The sequence below is a fragment of the Plutella xylostella genome, chromosome 12 (assembly GCF_932276165.1).
Source record: "Plutella xylostella chromosome 12, ilPluXylo3.1, whole genome shotgun sequence".
In the NCBI taxonomy this organism is placed as follows: Eukaryota; Metazoa; Arthropoda; class Insecta; order Lepidoptera; family Plutellidae; genus Plutella; species Plutella xylostella.
In genome coordinates this window covers 10,494,883-10,516,714 of record NC_063992.1, presented here as the reverse complement: position 1 = coordinate 10,516,714, position 21,832 = coordinate 10,494,883, and the positions used below count along the sequence as shown (strand labels likewise).

The 21,832-nt window shown below is 40.0% G+C and overlaps 3 protein-coding genes across 3 annotated transcripts; 2 read left to right on the top strand and 1 right to left on the bottom strand.

Annotated features, from left to right (window-relative positions):
• The first annotated feature begins 1,163 nt into the window (after positions 1-1,163).
• On the top strand, positions 1,164-2,448 carry LOC105389002 (thyrostimulin beta-5 subunit). The gene is made up of 3 exons (XM_038119357.2): positions 1,164-1,358; positions 1,756-1,914; positions 2,251-2,448. The coding sequence occupies exons 1-3, from the start codon at positions 1,164-1,166 to the stop codon at positions 2,350-2,352; spliced, it is 456 nt and encodes a 151-aa protein (XP_037975285.2). The 3' UTR covers positions 2,353-2,448.
• Positions 2,449-2,810: 362 nt separating this feature from the next.
• On the top strand, positions 2,811-8,318 carry LOC105397130 (tyrosine-protein kinase transmembrane receptor Ror). The gene is made up of 4 exons (XM_048624706.1): positions 2,811-5,297; positions 5,381-5,523; positions 6,676-6,825; positions 7,161-8,318. Exons 1-4 carry the CDS (start codon positions 3,021-3,023, stop codon positions 7,492-7,494), a joined length of 2,904 nt encoding a protein of 967 aa, XP_048480663.1. The 5' UTR covers positions 2,811-3,020; the 3' UTR covers positions 7,495-8,318.
• Positions 8,319-10,458: 2,140 nt separating this feature from the next.
• Positions 10,459-21,524, bottom strand: LOC105389004 (zinc finger protein 737). The gene is made up of 12 exons (XM_048624476.1): positions 21,300-21,524; positions 20,818-20,940; positions 20,269-20,476; positions 19,806-20,003; positions 19,147-19,273; positions 17,700-17,811; positions 16,105-16,223; positions 14,038-14,146; positions 13,586-13,741; positions 12,821-12,976; positions 12,180-12,375; positions 10,459-11,711 (listed from the first exon to the last, which is right to left on the bottom strand). The coding sequence occupies exons 1-12, from the start codon at positions 21,393-21,395 to the stop codon at positions 11,572-11,574; spliced, it is 1,740 nt and encodes a 579-aa protein (XP_048480433.1). The 5' UTR covers positions 21,396-21,524; the 3' UTR covers positions 10,459-11,571.
• Positions 21,525-21,832: the final 308 nt, after the last annotated feature.

Here is a 21,832-nt window from a genome sequence, read left to right as displayed (position 1 = left end):
TCTGTCCTGCTCCGGTCCCGGCCAAGCTCCGAACTTGGGACCATTTGTAACGCGCCACCGCGTTTAATGACTTCTTTGGGTAACACATTATTTTGGAAGCTTTTTACCTTGTTTATTTATCACTCTTTATTTTTATCTTAGATCTGTCTCTTGGAAGTCGTGAGGATATAAACTTGGGGTTTTTTACAAATTAGCGTCGACTGTTTCGACTAATTGGGGTTTCAGGTGATTATTTAAAAGCCGCTTATCGGTTGAAAGTTATGCGATGAGACATACCATACCTAGTATAACTACAGGGACCTAAGTAAGTCTTACTTACATTTTTTAGGTAGAGGGAATGGTGTGGTGCTATTTATAGAGTATATAGTTGCTTAGCGTAACCTTTCTCCTACCGTTAAATATTCATATGTCACTCATTTTATCTCTAGATATTTGCAAACCTAAATAAAACCCACAAGGACAAAGGTCGTTAGATAAGTAGGTACTTACCTATTACTACCGATGCATTACGTATTACGTTCTAGTCTAGGTAGTACCTACCTAATACTTTCTCTACAAAACAAAGACTTTCGGCAAACACGTGTAGCAGTGCGCAGACCGTATAAAACCTTGCATCTACACAATGAATATTCATAATCCAGGGCCTTCCAGATGTTTTCATCCGCGGGTTTATGGAGTGATCGCGGGGTAATGTAGCGAGAGACATAGTCACTTGTGAACTCGACTGAGAGAAATGAGTTGACGTCCGCTGGACGTTTCATAAAATACTTATTTTGAGGGATCTTGTGTCATACGGGCCACTGCAAGCTGAAGGGAAGGTGGGTTTATTGTTTGTGTTTTGTTTTTGTAGTGTGAGGTTGAGTTGAGGTCGGGTAAGTATTAACATATACATACACAATAGGTATTATACATACCTATTCATATATTTACCTTACCTTACCTTCTACAATAATAATGGTCAATCAAATGTAAAATTTATGCTAGTTCTAACTAAATAGTTAAGTACCTACTGTTTTAATCAACATGGAGGATTCCTGAAAATAATATGATTGCTAAACAGTTATCAAGATTCAGCCCCTGACGAGTCACCCCCTTTCGGCTTAGGTACTATTCCACTTTTTCAACCCTTTCGCATCCGTAAACTTCTTCATCGTCCTTCCAGTATGCCGTATCTAGGCTCCCTGCTCCTGCTGTCGCTGGCTGCCTGGTGCTTGCAGCCGGCGTGGGGCGCCCCCGGCAACTCCAAGTGCAAGCCACGCTACTACACGCACAAGGCCATGCAGACCGATGACAACGGCCGCCGCTGCTGGGGCGACGTCAAGATACTGTCGTGCTGGGGGTACTGCTTGTCTTATGAGGTCAGTTCGCCGCGATATCCGATGTGTGGTTGTTCCACGTTGGGCGCCAATGCTATATTGTTGCCCCACGTTGGTCGCCAAGTCTGCAGCTTGATGGGAAATGTCTAGATGAAGCAAATACACACACAAGGCCATGCAGACAGATGACAACGGCCGCCAACCAACCCCCAACTATCGTGCTGGGGGTACGGCTTGTCTTAATACCGGTGGGTGGTGGTTCCACGTTGGGCGCCAATGCTTTATTATTGCCTCGTCATAGCTCACACAGAAGGGCACGCCATTCCGCTCATCCAAAGGCTACCGTTCCCTTACCTTACTTAACTCAATATTATGATTGTTTTGCATCGCAAACGTTCTAGTATTGTCCTCCACCCTTCTTATTCTTGTCTTCCACCAGATATCCGACTGGCAGTTTCCCTACAAGGAGTCCCACCACCCGGTGTGCGTGCACGGCGAGCGGCGCCACGCCTCGGCCAGGCTGCGTCAGTGCGACCCTAATGTAGAGCCGGGGACGGAGACCTACCACTATGTGGAGGCCAAGAACTGCCGGTGTCAGGTAAGAATATTTTCATACTATAGTTACCTATCTAGTTATTTACATTACTACATTTATGTACTTCTGATGGGTTAATTAAAGCAAAAAAACAATCTGGGGTTCGCGAAAGGAGCTTTGTCGAGTGGGGTAGGTAGTTATCATCTGTTGTTTATACATTAGGTATGTCCGGCGCACCCTCAGTAACAAACGCAAATTTATCCAGTCAGCAACAGACGCAAAAATCAAATAAAAAATGCACAACAACAATGTATAAGTTTCATCATCCCCAACAACTAGCATCACACCCACATAAACTTATTTTCAGACAGTCATATATAATAATCTCTACCTCTCTAGGTTTGCTCATCAGAAGACACGAGTTGCGAATGGCTGCCCCCAGACTCCTCCCTGCTCGGGGGGTTGGTCCTGAGAGAAGAGATTGAAGAAGAGCTGGAATAGATGGCTCAGAACTAGCGACAAAGGACAATATCAACAAACATTACGGTCTTCCGAGAATAGCAAGTCACACTTTTTATAACAAATAAATGGTTTGTAGTAGAAATGTGTGTTTTTTTTTATAAATAGGTAAATTAGGAAGTAGTATAGCATGAGTATAGCCTACGTCGGCCAGTGCTCTTTGCCTCATAATATTACCCTCAATACCGGAAGCGGATGTGGGCACTCCCCGTTGAAGAACATTACAAATCTCAGAAGAATAATATTATTTTAGTTCATTACGGTTTTCAGTATTTTTATTGAAATATTTCAAGATTTCTATATCATACTTAATAAGCCGCAAGTAAATAATATTTAAGAGCATTGAATACAATACCTATTTTCCTGTTTATTTCTATAATGCTAACTAATGCTAAAGGTGATTTTGAAACGCTGTCGCATGTGTCATGCATCCTGTCAAATTGTCATTCGCTTGGCAAATGGTGGAAAATGGATGAAGTGTTTTTCTCGTTGTTATTGCATTTATTTGCTCAGTAGCTGCTCGATAGACAACGATTTCAGTGCATTTTATTAGTATTCATTAGTAGCCTCCGCTTTAATACTACCAAATATGTATATTCATTTATAAAACCGAAGATTTATAAGTGGGAGTGTTATGGAAAACAAGAATCATGAAATATGTTTGTGTAATTATCGTTTTGTGCGTCTCGACCAGTGAAAGTCAGTCCGTAATTCCAGGCAAACTCGATTCACTTTCATTAACCAAAGCAAACACGACTGAACAGAAGGTATGGAACATAAAGCTCGATATAAACTTCTCGAAGAGTCTCCCTTCTATTGTGAGTCGGCCGACCGGGTCTGATGTGAGGCTGAAATGTGAGGCCTTCATGAACTTCACGAGAGTGGAGAAGTACACTAAGAGCAAAGAGAAGATCGAGACCTCATTGAAGGAGGTTCCCCCGGAGCACATTCTGCAGACCCTCATGAGCAATGTAAAGGTGTACTGGCTGAGAGATGACAAGCAACTAGAGGACTCTAAAGCCAAGATCTCCACCAAAATCGACAAGTCTAATGGCACAATAGCAACAACATTGAGAATAAGGAAGCTGTCCAGTGATGATGAAGGCTCATACAGCTGTGTCATTAAACAGAATCATGAGAAGAAACTGACCACTAAACTTGAAGTTAATGATGATGAGGACAGTCAGAACTATGAGATCCCCACATATGCATCACTGTTCCCTGACTCACCTGACATTTTAGAAGCTAGTAAGACAACACAACTGGCTTCAGACCTGGTGAGTAAGGTGGAATCCAGGAGTACAGTGGCTCCTGCAGTGATAGAGCCCATCTGCCAGCAGTACTCCGGCAGGATCTGCAAGGAACACCTCAGTGGGCACTTTGTGTACATTCCATTCAACGCCACTCAAGCTAATTTAGAGGAGAAGTTGATCAAAGCTGTGCAAGTAACAAGGTACTCCAATGATATTAGCTCTCAGTGTGAGGGCTATGCCCTGCCCAGTCTCTGCTACTCCACATTCCCAATATGCAGGAACCCATTAGAAACCAACAAAAGATTTTTTGAAGAATTAAAGGAAGTTCTCGCTCAGATCAGCGATGAAAATAGAGATAGTGATGATGCCCCAAAAATTGTATTTGAAAACATTCCTGTAAGTGGACTCCCAGTTACTATCAATACTCATGTAAGAAAGAATGCAACGGAAGTGTTCAACTATCGGCACAATTCCACTATTCTGCGACGTGTGTGCAAGCAAGAGTGTGAGATATTGGAGAATGAGTTGTGCCAGACTGAGTATGCCATAGCCAAGAGACATCCACACATTGGCCAACAAATCACACTTGAAGAATGTCACGATTTACCAGAAGATGACCCTGAATGTCTGAAGATTGGTGTTGGTGAAATAATGGTATCTGATGACAAGTGCTACTGGGAGACTGGGGTCAGCTACTTTGGTAAAGTTAATTTAACTGATGATGGCTCCACCTGCATAGAATGGTTCAAGCAGCTTCATGTGAAAGTATCTGAGCACCGGGAGCTGACGGGGCGACACAACTACTGCCGTAACCCAGGCGGCCTCGAGCTGCAGCCCTGGTGCGTGGTGGAACGGGACGGGAAGAACCATGTCCAGTTCTGTGACATACCCAAGTGCGCTCACAAAATCTGGATTTACATCGTCATAGTGTTCCTCCTGCTCACACTCACTGTCATTGGCTTCATCATTTGTTTGTGTTTCAAAAACAAAAGCAGCAAGAATAGTCCAGCGGCTATCAGGGACATCAACTTGCCCACCGACAAAAACATTTATGGCAACTCCAGACTGAACTCTCCCATTGAAATGAACGAGTTGCTGGCAACACAGAACCACAACAACGCGCCGCATCTACACGCGCGCCCCGTCAGAGGGAACGGGGCCCTCAGAGTCCCTCAGTACTCATTGTCCCAGATCAAATTTCTGGAAGAACTAGGCGAAGGAGCGTTTGGTAAAGTCTACAAAGGAGCATTAAAAATGAACGGAGAGACCCAGTACGTGGCAGTGAAAGCTTTGAAAGAAAACGCGTCTGCAAAGACGCAATCAGACTTTAGGAGAGAGATAGACTTGATATCGGAGTTGCGGCACGACAACATCGTGTGCATCGTGGGGGTGGCTCTCCGTGAAGAGCCGCTGTGTATGCTATTCGAGTTCATGGCTCGCGGGGACCTGCACGAGTTCCTTATGGGGCGCGCGCCGCCCGCCGGCAAGGGGTTGCCCGCGCTGCGCCTGTTGAACATCTCGTACAACATCGCCGCTGGCATGCACTACCTCGCTTCCCACCACTATGTGCACAGAGACTTGGCCGCCAGGAACTGTTTAGTGTCAGATGATTTTGTTGTGAAAATATCTGATTTCGGACTCTCCAGGGATATTTACAGCTCGGATTACTATCGAGTGAGTATTCTACAGCATTATTCATGTCATTTTTTCTATATAAATCCTTGTAGAAACTTTATTGAGTAATGCTTTGTTTGCAGGTGCAATCTAAAAGTCTGCTGCCAGTGCGCTGGATGCCTCCAGAGTCTATTCTCTACGGCAAGTTCACTACAGAGAGTGATATCTGGTCCTACGGCGTCGTGCTGTGGGAAATATACAGTTACGGATTGCAGCCGTATTATGGGTAAGTGTTAGGTACATTAGTTGCATAAATGGGCGAAATATCTAGTACTATAACGAATTACCTATTTATCTGTGAGGAAAGTGAGAAGAAAACGGAAACTAATTGTAAATACATATATTCCTTTCATAATCATCTGAAAAGCCTTGTTTCATAGATGCTTACACACAGCACGTAGATCATGTGTAAAAAGCGTGGTGATGAATTTAAAAACATACCAACATAAATATTTATGTCAATTTTCCGGCCGAATGCTCGTAAACAAATTCTCTACAAGTAGAACAAGGGGAAAGTGAATCTGAGCAAGATTAAGAAATAAAAGTAATTAATGGCGAGTTGAATGCAAAGAGTCGTGATAGTGTGACACGCACAGTGGCGTGATGGGATGTTTATTCACAACACTATGTTTTTTCGTCGTCAATCAGATGATCAGTGTTGCAGGACTATAAGAGAGTGTTTCTCTTGTCGTGAATTTTAATGTCATTTTATAGTATTAGCCCCTATTTCTATATACTTATTAGATTTATGTAATGTAGCCTCTCCACATTGCCTTTTAATTCGTTCCCGTGGTAATCCTGTGGAAAAAACCCCCCGGGTATTATATGCTACTATTGCACATACGGTTACTCTGTTTCACAATGTTAATAAAATTTTAAAATCTTCACACCATAAAAAAACGATTAAATAAGTATTTGTGTTTCTTTTACACCTGGTTGCACCAGCGGCTGTAATACAGGCTAGCGCCTAGTACAGTTGCCGGAGGCTACTAATTATTTGTTAAATACAGCCTAAAATGCTCATTAGCTTTATCACTACTGTAATATATTTTGTGGCTTGTTATTGAAATAAATTATTCTTATTCTTACTCTAATTAGCAATGTGATTTTTAAAAAAAAAAAAATTTAGTTTTCTGAACCAATATTATTCTTATTCTTAGGTCCCGGGTTCGGCTGGGGCAGATATTTGTTTAAAGACAGATATTTGTACTCGGGTCTTGGGTGTTGATATTTATATTTAATATGTATCTATCTATGTATTTGTGTAGATATATCAGCTGTTTGATACACATACCACAGGCTCTGCCTAGTTTATGGCCGGATGGCTGTGTGTGAGATTTCCCCACACATTTAATTATTTTATTTATCTTTCTTCCAGCTACAGCAACCAGGAGGTGATATCGATGGTGCGCGGCGGCGAGCTGCTGGCGCCGCCGGCCGCGTGCCCGCGCGCCGTGTACGCGCTCATGCGCGAGTGCTGGGGACACGCGCCGCCGAGAAGACCCAAGTTCGACGAGATTGTTGCGCGGTGAGTGCTGCTATAGCTATGGGAGTTTTTCATGTATAGTGCATAGTTTGCGGTGGACGCACATGTATGAAAAACTGGTTCAACTTTGCGAGCTAATTAAAGCGTTGCTGTAATTGAGGCTCCTTTGGAGTGCAGCAGAGGTGGATACAATTTAGGTAGAGGTGCAGAATAGCTTTGCCAGTCGAAGAAGGCCATCGTACTCATCTGTCCTAATATACTTAACGCGATAAGCGCTTTATAGCTGGTTGCGTGTATCCCCTATTTTTCCTCTTTCTTACATTATGCAAATCTACCTTTATGAGTGTGCTATGTGCTAAACTAAAGCCTCCTTCCAGCCTCCAATCCTGGATCGAAGCGGGCGGCTGTCCGGAGCCCGCACCCTCTGAATCCGGCAGCAGCTGCGGCCACCGCGCCTCAACCAGAGACCTGCAGGAGCGGGTCCCCCTCCTCCCCCCACACTTCTCCTCCAACGGCTCCCTAACCTCAGGAAGCCTCAGGAAACTCAGCGTCGCCGGCAGCTCAAAGGCAGACGACAACAGGTCGGTATGCAGCGAAGCACCCCCCATAGCCCCGAAGAAGAAAGGAAGCTCCGGGTCGCTAATAGACACGGATAAGGCTAGAGATACGGTGGTCAGGTTGCAGAGTACGCAGTTCGGTAATGATATTTAGGTTAGGGTTGGATGAGGCTGCGTTGTGAAAGGTGAGCGTGATTGTTTGATAGGTTATTTACTAACGCACAGAAACTAAAATGTAAGAAGAGACAGTTGAGCTGCTCTTCAATCTTGATAATTGTGAAAACGCTACCAGTTACAAAGTGGTCTTATTTCAATACAATGTCGGAGTTATCAATAAACCGTGTGTAACGTTTCTGAACTCTAGAAAGCTAGAAATTAACTTAAACTTTTCGAATATGCGGAGCTATCCGGCTGACGTTATAACGGGTTTTTTGATACCATAGTCTAGATTAAATGTTCGTGGTTACTAGTGTAATCACGTTACTTGACCTAAATGGCGTCTGCATTTATAAACGAATAATAAGACAGGATTCAAAGCGCGTCGTTGCCGCATTGGACCAATAGCGGCCGAGCGGCATAGCGCGCACCAATGGCGTCGCGCGATTTTGACATATTCCCCATTCCAAGCGCATTGGTCAAGTCACGTGGTTCCTAGTACAAGCCCTATTGTCTCATTTGTTCCGGACAAACGTTGTGATGTGAATCTCGATAGGTAAATATTAAGTACAATTCTTAAGGTATAGAATGTTTGTTGACTTGGCTATATTACGCCGGTTTCACATGCTAGAACCGATCAATCGATAGGAAGTAAGCGTTGATTAGGATTTTTTATGAATGATAGAGTGAAAAGTGAATCATTTGGTGTGTCACTGATAAATGTCTATCGCTGATAAGTGATAACAGCGGGGCTATTCTTGCTAGAAGAAATACCAAACTCCGAAAAACTGTCATGCCACCGGTATCTTTAATACCTCGCAATATAGTTTTTCCGTCAGCAAGAAGAGCCCCCCAGCTCTTAATCATACTTTCGAAGCATCGATATCAAAGACTTTTGATTTTTGTAAACACATTACTCATAGCTTTAAATCGACCACAGTTATCATTACTTACTAAATTTTGGCGTACGACTTGTAAAATAAATATCTAAATAAGCTGAAATTATTGGTCTATAGAAGTCTATGGCTATCACAATAATAGACAAGAAATATGTTATGTTATGGTCGAATTATGCTAGAATTATTACTTTGATATACCAATCGAAAATCGACAGATTTTTATTGATAAAATTTGAACGATATAGCATTTTATAGTATACTTGTAAGATTTAGGAGATAACCGTACCTTCCGTTTACTTAGAAACTAAAACCGCCTTTGTCCAATAAATTATAGTTTCCAAGTAAATATTAAAATTTTAGTTCCTATTTTTAAGTATTAGTTTTTTCTTTATCGTAGTGTGACTTGTTTAGGTCCAATTGAACAATTTCTTGCTACCTTTTATATTTTTTATTTATACTTAGGTTTTTAGCATTTAAATGTTGATAGAATCAAATATTTGGATTCACCTACTGATATTTTATGATAGTGTAATTTATCTCTTGTATTCTTTCTTATAAATATACCATCATGTTCATTGTATAATTCTGCAATTTTTTGTATAGATGAGGCATAAGCGTAAAGTAACTACAAACACAATTTTGCATTTATGTATAAATATTTTTATGACGCCTGTGAATCTATTAAAAACAAATAAGTACAGTTGTTTCCAAGATTAATTTATAATTATTATTTAAAATATATATATAATACATACATATATACTTTTCACAGTGCGTCCAGTACCGGTTTGATAGGTAGTTTGTCAAAAAAAAATTAAGTTACCGTTACTCGCATACAAAGTGGCGCCTCTAGAACCTAACACTTGTTTCGTTTACGTCAATTGCATAACCCGTACTCGAACTACATTTTTGGCTGTAAGTTTCAGGATTAAGCGAGAGTGACGCCAAACCTTTCCCATTCCATTTTAATTCTAATGCTCAGGGTAGAACTTTATATGTGCGTTCTTCATAAAAGCATTTTTTTTAAGAGAACAGTTGTTGTTTATTACCGAACTATCTCAGATACTTTCATTCATAGATAGATGCATTCAGCTAGATCACAGATGAATTTCACTCATATTTCATGTGTTCATGGCCCCTATTGTGTTAAAACTGAGAACTTACATCTTCACCCGGAGGGCGGTCAGGTAGTTAATCAATTATTGGTATAGTGCCCGTGAATAAAGAAACACTATACACTACACGAAATGGCGTGACATTAGTGGGAGAAGGAAGGAGGATTGTCAGACCTACGATTAGAGCGAGATATCATGAGTCCGCCTGCCATGTGAATACTTTATTGTTTTTTTTTATTCACGGAGTTTATAATTGTCTGACGAAGTAGCAATTAAGACGGTTTGTATCAAAACACTAGGATTTGTACGTTGATAATGTAATTAATAAATAGTTTTATAAGCCATTTGTTTCGAAAAGTTTACTTTCCGTACTTGCCAAAGACTTTTTTCGTATGTGATATTTATATTTTTTACCTTTTCCTTTGTAAATGGTACTTACAAGTAATTTATTAAAAGATTTATTAATATCAGTTGTGTTTTATTATTTACACAGTTATTTATGTATAAAACTCTTAACATGCAAACACAATAATATAACCTTATACATACAGGGTGGCCCAAAGAGTGACGTCCAAAGGAAAATGTTTGATTCCTTAGCTCAAGGGGTAGCAAAATCACCCCCATGTATGTTCAGCAATTTTTAGTAGTTTAGGAGTTATGATTTTTTTTCCTAATTTTCTACGAAAATCGACCTCAGTGGATTAATTATGTTTTATTGTTGTTTTGGATAACTTTTTTAAAGTATTTTTTATTTTTGTGTTACCTCTTAAGTTGTTCTTTTAACCATAAAAGTTTCAGCTTCCTAGCTGTAATGTAAGTTAGTTATTTTAATATCGAAAGTTCAAATTATATCATCGAGCTAGACTGCTCTGAATTTGACTTGACCTAAGGAATCAAACATTTTCCTTGGACGTCACTCTTTGGGCCACCCTGTATAATTATGTCACTTAAAATATAATGAGGTAGACCTCATCACGAAAAATGATAGATCCATTACCTAAAAGATAAGTCAGTTTAAAATAAAATATTTTACAACAGGATGTAAGTAACACCAAATTAGAAATTAACGCTAGCAAGAAGTTTAAACACTTTGGTTTAGTAAAAATAATTCATTTTCGAAAATTGATATACTATTCACGGTGTATAAAATACCCTCCCAAAAAAACTAAATAAACCTTTTGATTGGTAACAAGTAAAACACATTAGTTACGATCCCAGAAAGTAAATCTAAACTGTTTGCCAGCACTTATTGTACACTAAACCCTTATTCATAGAAGAGAACTTATTTACAGAACATATAGGTATACAAAAAAAAACATATATACAGACGAATTGAGCCTTTTCCTTCTTTCGAAGTCGGTTAAAGTTAAAAATAACTTCATAAATAGGCAATAAAAACGAGTGTTTACTCTTTGTGTCCTAAAGATAAAATTCGTATACCAAGCGGAGGCTTTGCATGTCTCTAATGAATTGACAGGTTATTGCGATTTTATTGTAGTGCTAATTTTGTCATCATGATCATTATCATCATAAATTTTGTCATCATCATCATCACGACCCATCACGCCCCCACTGCTGGGGCATGGGTCTCCTTCCAATGAAGGAAGGGTTTTTGTCGCAGAAGTATAATATGTGACTTTAACACCTTATATTTAAACTAATGAAAGTCTTGACGAAACAAAAAAGAGAGGACCCGGCATTAACATCCTTACTTAAAAATATATCGTCCTCTCTTTTTAACTTATTAGTGTTATCATACGTAAAAAAGGACAACAATAGTTTTGTCTTTGCCTAAAATGACAACATTGCGGCCGGTCGCCATGTTTAGTGGCACCAACCAATGACGAAAGAAACGAAACCAACCAACAAGTACTTCAGTTCTCAAAGCGACTTGCCTGTTCCAATTTTTCAAGGAAATTCGCCGCCATTTTAGTTGGCACCTGAGTTTAGGTATGCACGTTTTTTTCGTGGGTATGTCAAGCCTTCTTTTTTCTTTCGCCATTGTGAAAGTCACAGTGCATGACTATTCAACAGTGCGTACAGGCCCCAAGAGTTATTTCTCTAGTAGAAGCCGGTGTGTTCGCCGGCAACGTCGCCCTTCTTCTTAACGAGGAACTCCCCGTGCACCTTCATGTGCACGCGCATGTTGTGCAGCCCCGTGAACCCCTTCTCGCACACTTCACACACGAACGGCTTCTCGCCTGGAAGGATACAGAGCTGTTATAGAGCTTCCACTATGTTATTGTATTTTTGACGTTTCCTTATGTCTGGTAAGTAAAGTTGGTTTTCCTTTGCAGTCATCAAATATGTATGGGATTTCGAATGTCAAAAAACGAATGTCAACCAATAATATAATGGACAGAAACTAGACAAAAAACTAGACAAAAGTGGCATAGCACACTTCACATCTGAGAGAAGAAAGAGTTCAGTTACTTAGGTTCGCACCCCATCACGTGATTACAAGTGTGCTGCGAAAAGTGGGTGGCTCGCTTGTGAGCCACCTCTGACTACCCCTTCCGGGATTACAGCCGTGAGTGCATACGTACATACGTACGTGTATTGTTTTTGTTACTTTTTGTTTAGTTACAAATATTATACATTACATTTTTGTTAAATTACAGGGCTTGGTAATCTCGTCATGTAACATTAAATAAATTTAAACCACATACCCGTATGAATCCTCCTATGCTTGATGAGCACATTATTCGTGTAGAACTTGCTCGGGCAGTATTCGCACTTGTATCTCCGGTTCTTGTTGTGCCGGTCCATGTGTACCCGCAGCGGCGCGTGCGACTTGTAGGTGACGGGGCACAGCGAGCACTTGTAGCGGCGCTCGGACGAGTGCGAGCGCGAGTGTCTGTCTATCTGTGTTTGTGAAAGAAATATGTGCTTAAAAATTGATTAAAAGCGTTCGAGTTATCTTCCCGTCTAATACCCTTATTAGGTTGGGAGAAAAAATGGCTGGCTGGAAAAAATGGGTTTTGGCAATAAGCCCACCTTTGTAAAGTTTTTCTTTTAATGTCCTGCTCTTGTTTTTGTTGTAACTTGTATATAGAATGTATTATATTTTATTTATTCTATTTATTATTACACTTCACTCTCGAGCGCCACAACACTCGGTCCTCGGCCTTCCTCATCCAACCACTACCCGCCACCCGCCTAAGGTAGTCAGTCCAGCGGGCAGGAGGGCGTCCCCCGTTTGCCTGTTCGTGGTCCGGAAACTTGAAGTTCATAAACTGACTGGGTTGTAAATCAAAGCGAGCCAAGCCTAGCAAAAGCTAGTAAATAAACAAATAAACGTACAACTTACGTCTTTCTGCGAGTTGAACATCTTGCCGCAAGTCGGGCAGGGGCGCGGCTTATCGAACACGAGGCACGTGTGAGTACCTATCGACGCCTCGTGACGGAAGAAGCGGTGGCACTTCGGGCACTTGAAGTTATTATACCGGCGAGAGGTTCGTCGAAACTATCTCGGTGAACCATCCAAACTCACCCTTTGTCTCGGGCCAAAAGACCGACACCGATCAAAGAACACTCGAGCGAGGGAACAAGAATGCGAGATACTCATCACACTCTCGTGTCTCAGGTGTTCTCGGATCTTCTCGGCGTGAGTATTGTTCAGATATTAAACTGACTGGGTGGTAAATCAACGCGAGTCAAGCCTAGCAAAAGCTAGTAAATAAATAAATACGTGTACAACTTACGTCTTTCTGCGAGTTGAACATCTTGCCGCAAGTGGGGCAGGGGCGCGGCTTATCGAACACGAGACACGTGTGTGTACCTATGGACGCCTCGTGACGGAAGAAGCCGTGGCACTTCGGGCACTTCCTCATCATCATCATCAGCCAATAATCATCCACAGCTGGACATAGGGCTCTCCCAAGGAGCGCCACAACACTCGGTCCTCGGCCTTCCTCATCCAACTACTTCAGGCTACCCGCTTAAGGTCGTCAGTCCAGCGGGCAGGAGGGCGTCCCACGCTGCGTTTGCCTGTTCGTGGTCCGGACACGTGAAGTCACGGATATCCTTTTATTTTATAGTATATCCTTTTTGCAACACCCTGTATATAACTTACGTCTTTCTGCGAATTAAACATCTTCCCGCAAGTCGGGCACGGGCGCGGCTTATCGAACACGAGGCACGTGTGGGTACCTATCGACGCCTCGTGACGGAAGAAGCGGTGGCACTTCGGACACTTGAAGTTCTTTGTGTGTTTGCGGACTACGTGGGCCTGGAAGTAAATTGTTATCATATTATTAACCAGGCCAGCGTGGTGGACTATATAGGCCTAAACCCATCCTTCATTGGAAGGAGAGGCGTGCCCCAGCAGTGAGGACATGATGGGTTGTGATGATATGTTCTGCATAGTAAAAAGTCACGAACCTGGAACCAACAAAGTTTCTATGGACAAGGTTTTTTATACATGAATTTTCAAAACTTGTAGAACAAAAGTTATTCAGAATGACCCCCTGAGTCACCCTCTTTTTACAACACCCTGTATAAGAATATGTATAAAGGTATACATACGGCGAGCGTGCTGGGCTGCACGGTGGCGAAGTCGCACAGCTCGCAGCGGTGGCGCCGCGTGGTGGCGTGCGTGTTCATGTGCACCGCCAGGCTCTGCTTTATGTGGAAACTGCAATCAAAATATCATCATCATCATCAGCCTTCTATCGCCCACTGTTGGTTATAGGTATCCTTATTTGTACGCCAATTCCTCCGGTTCTGTGCCGCTCTGGTCCACTGCTTCACTGCAACCTTGCAGATGTCATCGGACCATCAAGCAGGTGGTCTGCCAACCGCTCTTCGTCCGTCGCAATCAAAATATATATTCATTTATCTCTGTAAACCTTAGGCGGGTAGCCGGTGGTGGTCCGATGAGGAAGGCCGAGGACCGAGTGTTGTGGCGATCCTTGGGAGAGGCATATGTCCAGCAGTGGATGATTATTGGCTGATTGATGATGATAACTATGACTCTCTGACAAAGTCAAAGTGAAATGCTTTTTTATGGGTAGCAATAAAACGAGTGACTGTAAATTACAGTTCTAAGTGTCAAAATTAATTAATTTGGGTTATAGAATTACTAAGTGAGCGACTGACTGCGAGTGACGAGAAATTAACAGAACAGCAACTTACAAACATTAATTTGAGTTACTTAAAATACAAAATGAGCAGCTTCATAATATTTGAGCGACCTAATATTTGTTTGAGTGTCAACGTTATGTCCTGCATTTTTTTCAATATTTGGCAAATGTATTTTTTATACTGAGCGGCATTTTATCTTAAATGAAGTGTTTCGAATACAAAAACCACTTTTTAAAATACACTAATGAGCAGATGATACTCTGCGTATAGTGAGCTCACATTTAAAAAATAAAAATAATATGAAATAACTATTTGAAGAAACACTATTCTATTAGTTGAGAAATTTTATTATTGAAATATAAGGGTACTTAATTAAATAAAACAATGTACTCCGTAAAATTAAAGTAATATGCATGCATTTATTTCAATCAAATGAACAAAAAATAAAATAAGACGCTTCAGTCAACTAAAAAAAACTTCTTAAATATTAATAGTAAGAAACATTGATTGCCAGAGGTATGAGGAGCCCTACTACAACTCACCTGACTGCAACGATTCGTCGCCCCGCCCGTGCCCCCATTCGAATTCGCGCGCATTTAAAAATCTGTAGTTTTCATTAAAAAAGCGTATCAATAGAATATCAGTAACCAATAATCATTAATAAAGCAGCATACAAAACTTTGCTCAAAGTGAACTTTTTAGTAGTTCGATAAGTATAACCTCACTTAGAAAAATCGAATCTATCTTAATATTGAAGTTGCCCTCTCTGTATTTCCAGTCGCTCACTTAGTAATTAAGTCGCTCGGATAAAATTTTAATATCTGAAATGGATATATCACAATCCACTTTTTGTAAGCTCGTTCTGGATTTTATTATAAATCAATTTTCGTCGTCAGTTTAGTTAATTTTTCGCTTACTCAAATTCATACCGCTTAAGTTATTAAAACAATATGTCATCATCAGTCGCAAAGTTTTTTTTTGTTCGCTCGTTTTATAATTCCCCCTTTTTTATTCACCGCATAAATATAAAAAAAAATGTAGAACGTATAAAACAAACTACAAACTACTCTCCGTTCTAAGAATCGGCTCTTTGAGTCTTTGATTTTTACAAGGTACTGGAAGTATTAATATTTTGAGACACAGCCGACACAGGGGCGCAAAACGCTATGACGTGACAGAAGTTTTGCGTCGCGCTCACTCACCTCGCGCGGCTTGAGAGCGAGTGCGACGGAAAACTTTTGTCACGTCTTGACGTGCGCTTCTTGCGCCACGTAGTATAGATCTATAAAGGGTGTTGCAAAAAGGGTATATTAAGCCGAAAGGTGGTGACTCAGGGGGTCATTTAGAACAACGATTTTTCTATGAGTTTTGGAAAATTCACGTAACCAACAAAGATTCTTTGTAAAAGGTCAATTTTCTTTCGTGAATCTTCAAAACTTGTTAGAGGGGGGGACCCCTTTTGGCTTAGTATACCCCTTTTTGTATAAGTGTAGGTACAAAAGTGCTCACACTTTCCCGCAGTGGTCGCAGATGAAGCGCTTCATCCCGTGAGTCGTGCGCAGGTGTTTGTTCATCTGGTTGCCGTCCTTGTAGATCTTACCGCAACAGTTGCACTTCATGCCTGTGAACTGAAATAAAATCGTATAGTTTTTATTTATTTATTCGGGAAACAAACAGCTTAAAATAGTTTTTTTTTTTTTACATTGAATTTTACAATTATTTGTCAAAAGTATTACTCTAACACCATTTCACAGAGGCCCCGTCATTAATAAGGAAAGAAATAGCGAAAGAAACTCGAGCATCATTTCAACTTTTTGCTTATTATCTAGTACAATTTTTTACTTATATCTAGTACAATTTTACTTATATCTGACAATCATTGTTTCACTCTCTGAATTTTACTACTTAATAATATCATTAAGGTGAAAGTGTGTGAGTATGTTTGTTACACACAGGAGCTCCCTCGCAAAAGCTAGTATAAAAACGATAATCCGTTCAGCCGTTTGGGAGCTACGGTTACATAGACAGATACACAGCCACGCTAAACTTGGAACACCCCTCTTAACCGTCAGGGGTTGAAAATATAACTGTAGTTCAATACGTAAATAATATTTATTGGGATTTGTATGCTTTATTACTTGCATATGTTACATAATATATATGTCGCAGGCATCTGGTTCAATCTCCTTTTTGATTGAACCACTAGCCCATTCATTGGATGGCGCTATTCAGTTGTATGACTAAAGGACAACTCGTCAAGTCGTTGATTGTAACCTTCGACGTCTTGACTGAACGTCATTCAGCGAAGTCGTTGAATGGGATATAGTATAGCAATTTTGTAATGTCTGGTTAGGGTGAACATGACCAGACAAGAGTCAACAAAAAGGCTATGTTACAAAGCTCATATCTCACAAATTAACTAAACAATAACAATAAACGTACCTCTATATTGTTGTTCATAATTATCCAGTTTCGCCACAATTATTTCTTTGAAACTATCCGCCCGCGGCGTAATAATAGGTAAATCCATGCTGTCACACTATTTTAACACAAATAACGCACTTTAAAGCTAATTTATTTGCAAAAAAATAACAATATAGATGCTTTTTGTGTCAGCTATTAGCTGTTAGACGCCATATTTGTTTTATTCACCACCTGACTGATTTTAAGTCAGCTAACTAGTTGGACGTTTTATGACGCTTGTACAATCAACGTTCGGACTAGTCATACAAAAAGGAGATTCAACCAGGATGTCTGCGACATATACACTCCCGGGCAATGAAAAAGTTCCACTCACAAAATCCGACACCAAACAAATTATATTTTTTCAAAGATTTCATTTAAAATTGAAGCAAAATATTACCGTTCTTAGTTGATAATATCCTGAATATCCTGATGCACTGTTAAATTTACTTCAATGTTGCAGAAGACATAATTAAGCTAGCCTTTTCTGTTTAGAAGTAATTTGGTGCTTTTCTCAGTGGAACCATTTCATTGCCCGTGAGTGTACGTTGATACGATACAATCCCGGTGAAACGCCGAACTGGCTTCTCCCCGTGTAATGTTTTTATTTCAAATAAGAATGTAAGTAAATAAATAAATACCTCTTTATCATAATGCACAGTCAAATAGTGGAAATGCAGGTTGGCTTCTGTTCTGTACGCCTTCCAGCAGACGTGGCACCGAGACTTCGTGGGGTCTGTGACGTGGTTGACCCTGGGTTTTGAAAACAAAACTACTATTATATAAAGTTCATAGATTTGGGTAAATTCATTTTGTCAAATTTTACATTCAGTGGCGGTTTTACTGTCTTAGCTGTCCTGGGCTAACCACGTGGAAATTCATGTTATTTTTTTCGAAATTTTGTGTTTAGCAACCTGACACCCTGGATTAACATATTGTTGCTGTCTTAAGGCACCCTGCTGGTACAGATGTCCTACAGGAGTACGCCACACCATCCTATCCTATCGGCCTTCGAGCTCATAGCTCGCTGTATATTGTCTATCTATCATGGCGAGCTGATTTTCCGCATTTAGCCTCCAAGGTGGGCCATTATGCGTGAAATACCTATGGGGTGACTAGCTATTAAGCCACCCAAGCTCACGCCAGAAAGCCAGTAGACGACCTAGGTTGCTCATGACTTCCCGGAGGGACCCCGGAGATCCGAGGATTTTTGATCGTAGTGTCTCCACGCCTTTGCAATGTAACAAGACATGGGAAGCTGTTTCATCTTCCTCCATGCAACTTCTGCAAAGAGGAGTGGTGGAGATTTTCATGCGATATAGGTGTTTATTTAACCGGCAGTGGCCTGTTATGGTACTTATCACGACACGTAAGTTTGCTCTGTCCAAGCATAATAATTTGCGTGTTAGTTTAGTATTAATTAGTGGTACAAAAGCTTTTGTTTGTTTGCACTCGGCACTGTTACTCCAGAGATTGGTGTGGCATTCTGTCGTTCGGGAACGCAACCAAGAGCGAATTTGGTTGAAAGGGATCGGTACTATCGGCTCTGGGCCTATTGGTGCAGTGTCAGATCCCTTTCGTGCAAGTTCATCAGCAGCGTCGTTCCCCAGCGACCCGCTGTGCCCTTTTATATTGTATGCCACCATTAACATAAAATTATAATGCTTTTTATCCCGAAATTCCCACGGCATGTTTTTAGGGCGGAGCAACAGTTGGTGGACGACCGAATGACCGGTGTAGTGGTTAGTGACCCAGACTGCCATAACGACGGTCCCAGGTTCAACGCTCCGTGCGTTATGTTATGTTTCTAGATAATATTAGCTGCCCTATACCAATATTATAGCATTTACAGCCGCTGCCTAGCTTGGGGTCGGATAATCGTGTGTGAGATGTCCCCACATATATTAATTGATTAAAAGCGTTAATGTCCTCTTCTCCCAACCTAACAAGGTTTGGCTGGAAGAAATTGCTTTTTGGCAATAAGCCCGCCTTTGTACATTGTTAGTTTTATTTTAATGTTCTTCTCCTTTTTTATATTGTAACTTTATAATGTACAATAAAGTGTTTATAAATAAATATATTACATACCTGTGTGAGATCATGGCCGGCCACTCCTTGAACCGCTCTCCGCAGAGCCGACACGTTGTCTCTTCCTTGTGCTTCTCCACGTGGCTTTGCAATGCTTCTTGAGTGTCGAATGATGACTTGCATAAGCCTGAAATTATTTATGTTGTTATAATAATAATAATAAATTTATTTATTCGAAGTAAGGTGATTACAGTAAAGTTGTTATGGCTAGGATTTGGATGAAAATACATAATTGGTAGACTGTTGCCGTAGTGTCTGCTCTCATAGCTAGGCTATAGAATAGCCTGTATTAATGAGAAGCAGGCCCCTGACTTAAATAGTTTAGGTACAGTGTTGAATAGTTGAATAATAATAATCATACGAGCACGGGCGCCGGCACTGTGTGCCACAGCAGTACAACACATCAGCGTCATAGCGCGGCGTCAAGTTAGCACTCTGACGCGCGCTAGTAACGCGTCCTGTTTGACAAAGCCTTAAAATATCAGTTTTATATTGTAGGTACCTAAATAAGTTTTTATTCAGAGATTCATTGAATACAATAGCATGCAATTGTTGCTACATAAAAATGTACACAATAAAATGGGTCTTGTACTGAAAGAGCCATAAGATCTTGCTACAAAAAATTATTGGCTATTGATGATAATAAATCATTTAGTTACCACATGGCATAGGTTCATTAACTTCTATTTGTTTTTCTTTCTTTTCTTTCGTTGGTGTTACTTTTGGAGCACTAACTTCTTTTTTTGGCTTTACTTTCTTTTCTCTCTTTATTTTTGCTTTTGGAGCCGTAGTGCCCATAGTGCTTTTTCGTTTGGTATATTTTCTTTTTGGGCGCACTTCATTTTCATTCTTAGTATCTGTAAAGTAGGTAAGTGAATATACTTGTGCTATACTCAAAAAGTTTTTGTAAAAATTTTCTACTATTAAAGTAAACAATAACTAACAAATTATGGATTATTCTGAAAAAAAATATTTATTGTTATAAATATCTTTTGCCCAGCAGTGGATACTTGTTATTACAAAATAATAAAGCAAGAATCTCTAGCTTTGTAAAAACTAAATACCATAACACAAAAATAAAATTATACATGTTATCATACATATTATACTATGTCAACTTACCACTGACTTCACTTTTAATGACAAGAGCTACATAATCATCTTGATCCATATACCCGGCGTCAAAACCATCATCATTGAAATATGTTTCAATGTCATGTTCATTAATGTCGTTTTCTAACTTTACCTTTGCATCAGGTAAAGAACTGTCTACTTTAACTTTATCAGATTCAGTTTTAGTAGCTACTTTCTCTTCATATTTTACATTTTTCTGAAAAATAAATATAGAATTAATTGATTTAAAATATAATGACCACACAACAGCGTGCTGGTTGCATTAAAATAAAATTAATATTGTTTTTCTCTGCTTGTCCTTTGTCCACAAGTGTAAAATAAACAAACCAAGTTCGCCTAGTGCCTAAAATATTGGAACAGGGTAAGCCCTGTAGGGTAAAACCTTATAGTATGCATATTCCCAAACAATCACTTGAAAAGTGATAACAGAATTTGTAGTCAAATCCCTCTTAGGTTGAGAAGTGGAGAAAAGCATTTTACCGTATATTAATTTGATTATTGCTGAGTAGCCAAATTAATATACACTTTAATACTTACAATAATGCAGGCATTTAATGAAGCCTCAGATTCAATACATTTCTTCCTGAATTCAATGAAGTAATCCACCGTGTCGCAGCACGGCCGGCACAGGCTGTGTGGCAGCGAGTCATCCAGCCTAGCCTGAAAGAAAATGTAACATTCACATATAAATAAGGCCTTTCTCTTTCTTTCTCAACAAAAATAAACTCACAAGCAAAAAGTTCCACTTACAAAATATGTAACCAAATTAACCCATTTTAGTTAAAACATTATTAAATTTGATAATAAATATGTTTATTTTTAGTTGATTTTGTTATTTTTTATAAAAAATTAAAATGAATGTGAAACAATAACAAAAACTTTCAAGGTACAATTAGCAATAGCCCTCCCTGTGAATGGCAAACGGCGAAAACCTCTACTTATTCCATATAGTAAGTTCCATGTAGTCCTCGTCGGTAATTCTCAATCACATCAAAAATATATTTTAATAGTGTACTCACAGCAAGGTCTGTCAATAAATTGTAATTATCCAAACATGCAGAGTCGATTCCCACCAAATCACGGGTCCCAGACAAACAAGCTCGACATATATTCATGTTATTGGTACGCTGAGTTAACTCACACGTAAATAAATAGGAAGAAATCTGAAAATAGGCGACTTTGTTGTGAACAAGTGGAACAAGTCAACAAGCAGCCAGCAACGCAGTCAGACATTGTACCAAATGTCAAACTATTTCACAGACTACTAAAGACTCTCCAAACCATTGACTATAGTATATACTAAAGCCGCGTACACACCGGGCCAACGAACGCCCAACGAACGCCAACGGTTATCCCAACGATGGATATTTATCATACATAATACAGGGCAGATTGCAGCAACGAAGGCCAACGAAATCCATTCATTGGCCTTCGTTGGGCCGGTCTGTACGTAGCTTAAGTCTATGCTCCAAACACTAGGAGGATCCTTCCATTTCCATAATCATTTCATAAATTTATCGAAAATTTCAAAATGAATCATAGTAGTCAATAG

Bases quoted from the DNA above. Each gene is read 5' to 3' on its own strand.
- LOC105397130 (XM_048624706.1), top strand. From the start codon at position 3,021: ATGAAATATGTTTGTGTAATTATCGTTTTGTGCGTCTCGACCAGTGAA. The intron at 5,298-5,380 runs GTGAGTATTCTA...CTTTGTTTGCAG, and splicing joins ACAGCTCGGATTACTATCGA to GTGCAATCTAAAAGTCTGCT. The intron at 6,826-7,160 runs GTGAGTGCTGCT...GCCTCCTTCCAG, and splicing joins TTCGACGAGATTGTTGCGCG to CCTCCAATCCTGGATCGAAG.
- LOC105389004 (XM_048624476.1), bottom strand. From the start codon at position 21,395: ATGAATATATGTCGAGCTTGTTTGTCTGGGACCCGTGATTTGGTGGGA. The intron at 13,742-14,037 runs GTATGTATACCT...ATTTACTTCCAG, and splicing joins TGCAGCCCAGCACGCTCGCC to GCCCACGTAGTCCGCAAACA. The intron at 12,977-13,585 runs GTAAGTTATATA...TCACCGAGATAG, and splicing joins TGTTTAATTCGCAGAAAGAC to TTTCGACGAACCTCTCGCCG.
- LOC105389002 (XM_038119357.2), top strand. From the start codon at position 1,164: ATGCCGTATCTAGGCTCCCTGCTCCTGCTGTCGCTGGCTGCCTGGTGC. The intron at 1,359-1,755 runs GTCAGTTCGCCG...GTCTTCCACCAG, and splicing joins GGTACTGCTTGTCTTATGAG to ATATCCGACTGGCAGTTTCC. The intron at 1,915-2,250 runs GTAAGAATATTT...CTACCTCTCTAG, and splicing joins CCAAGAACTGCCGGTGTCAG to GTTTGCTCATCAGAAGACAC.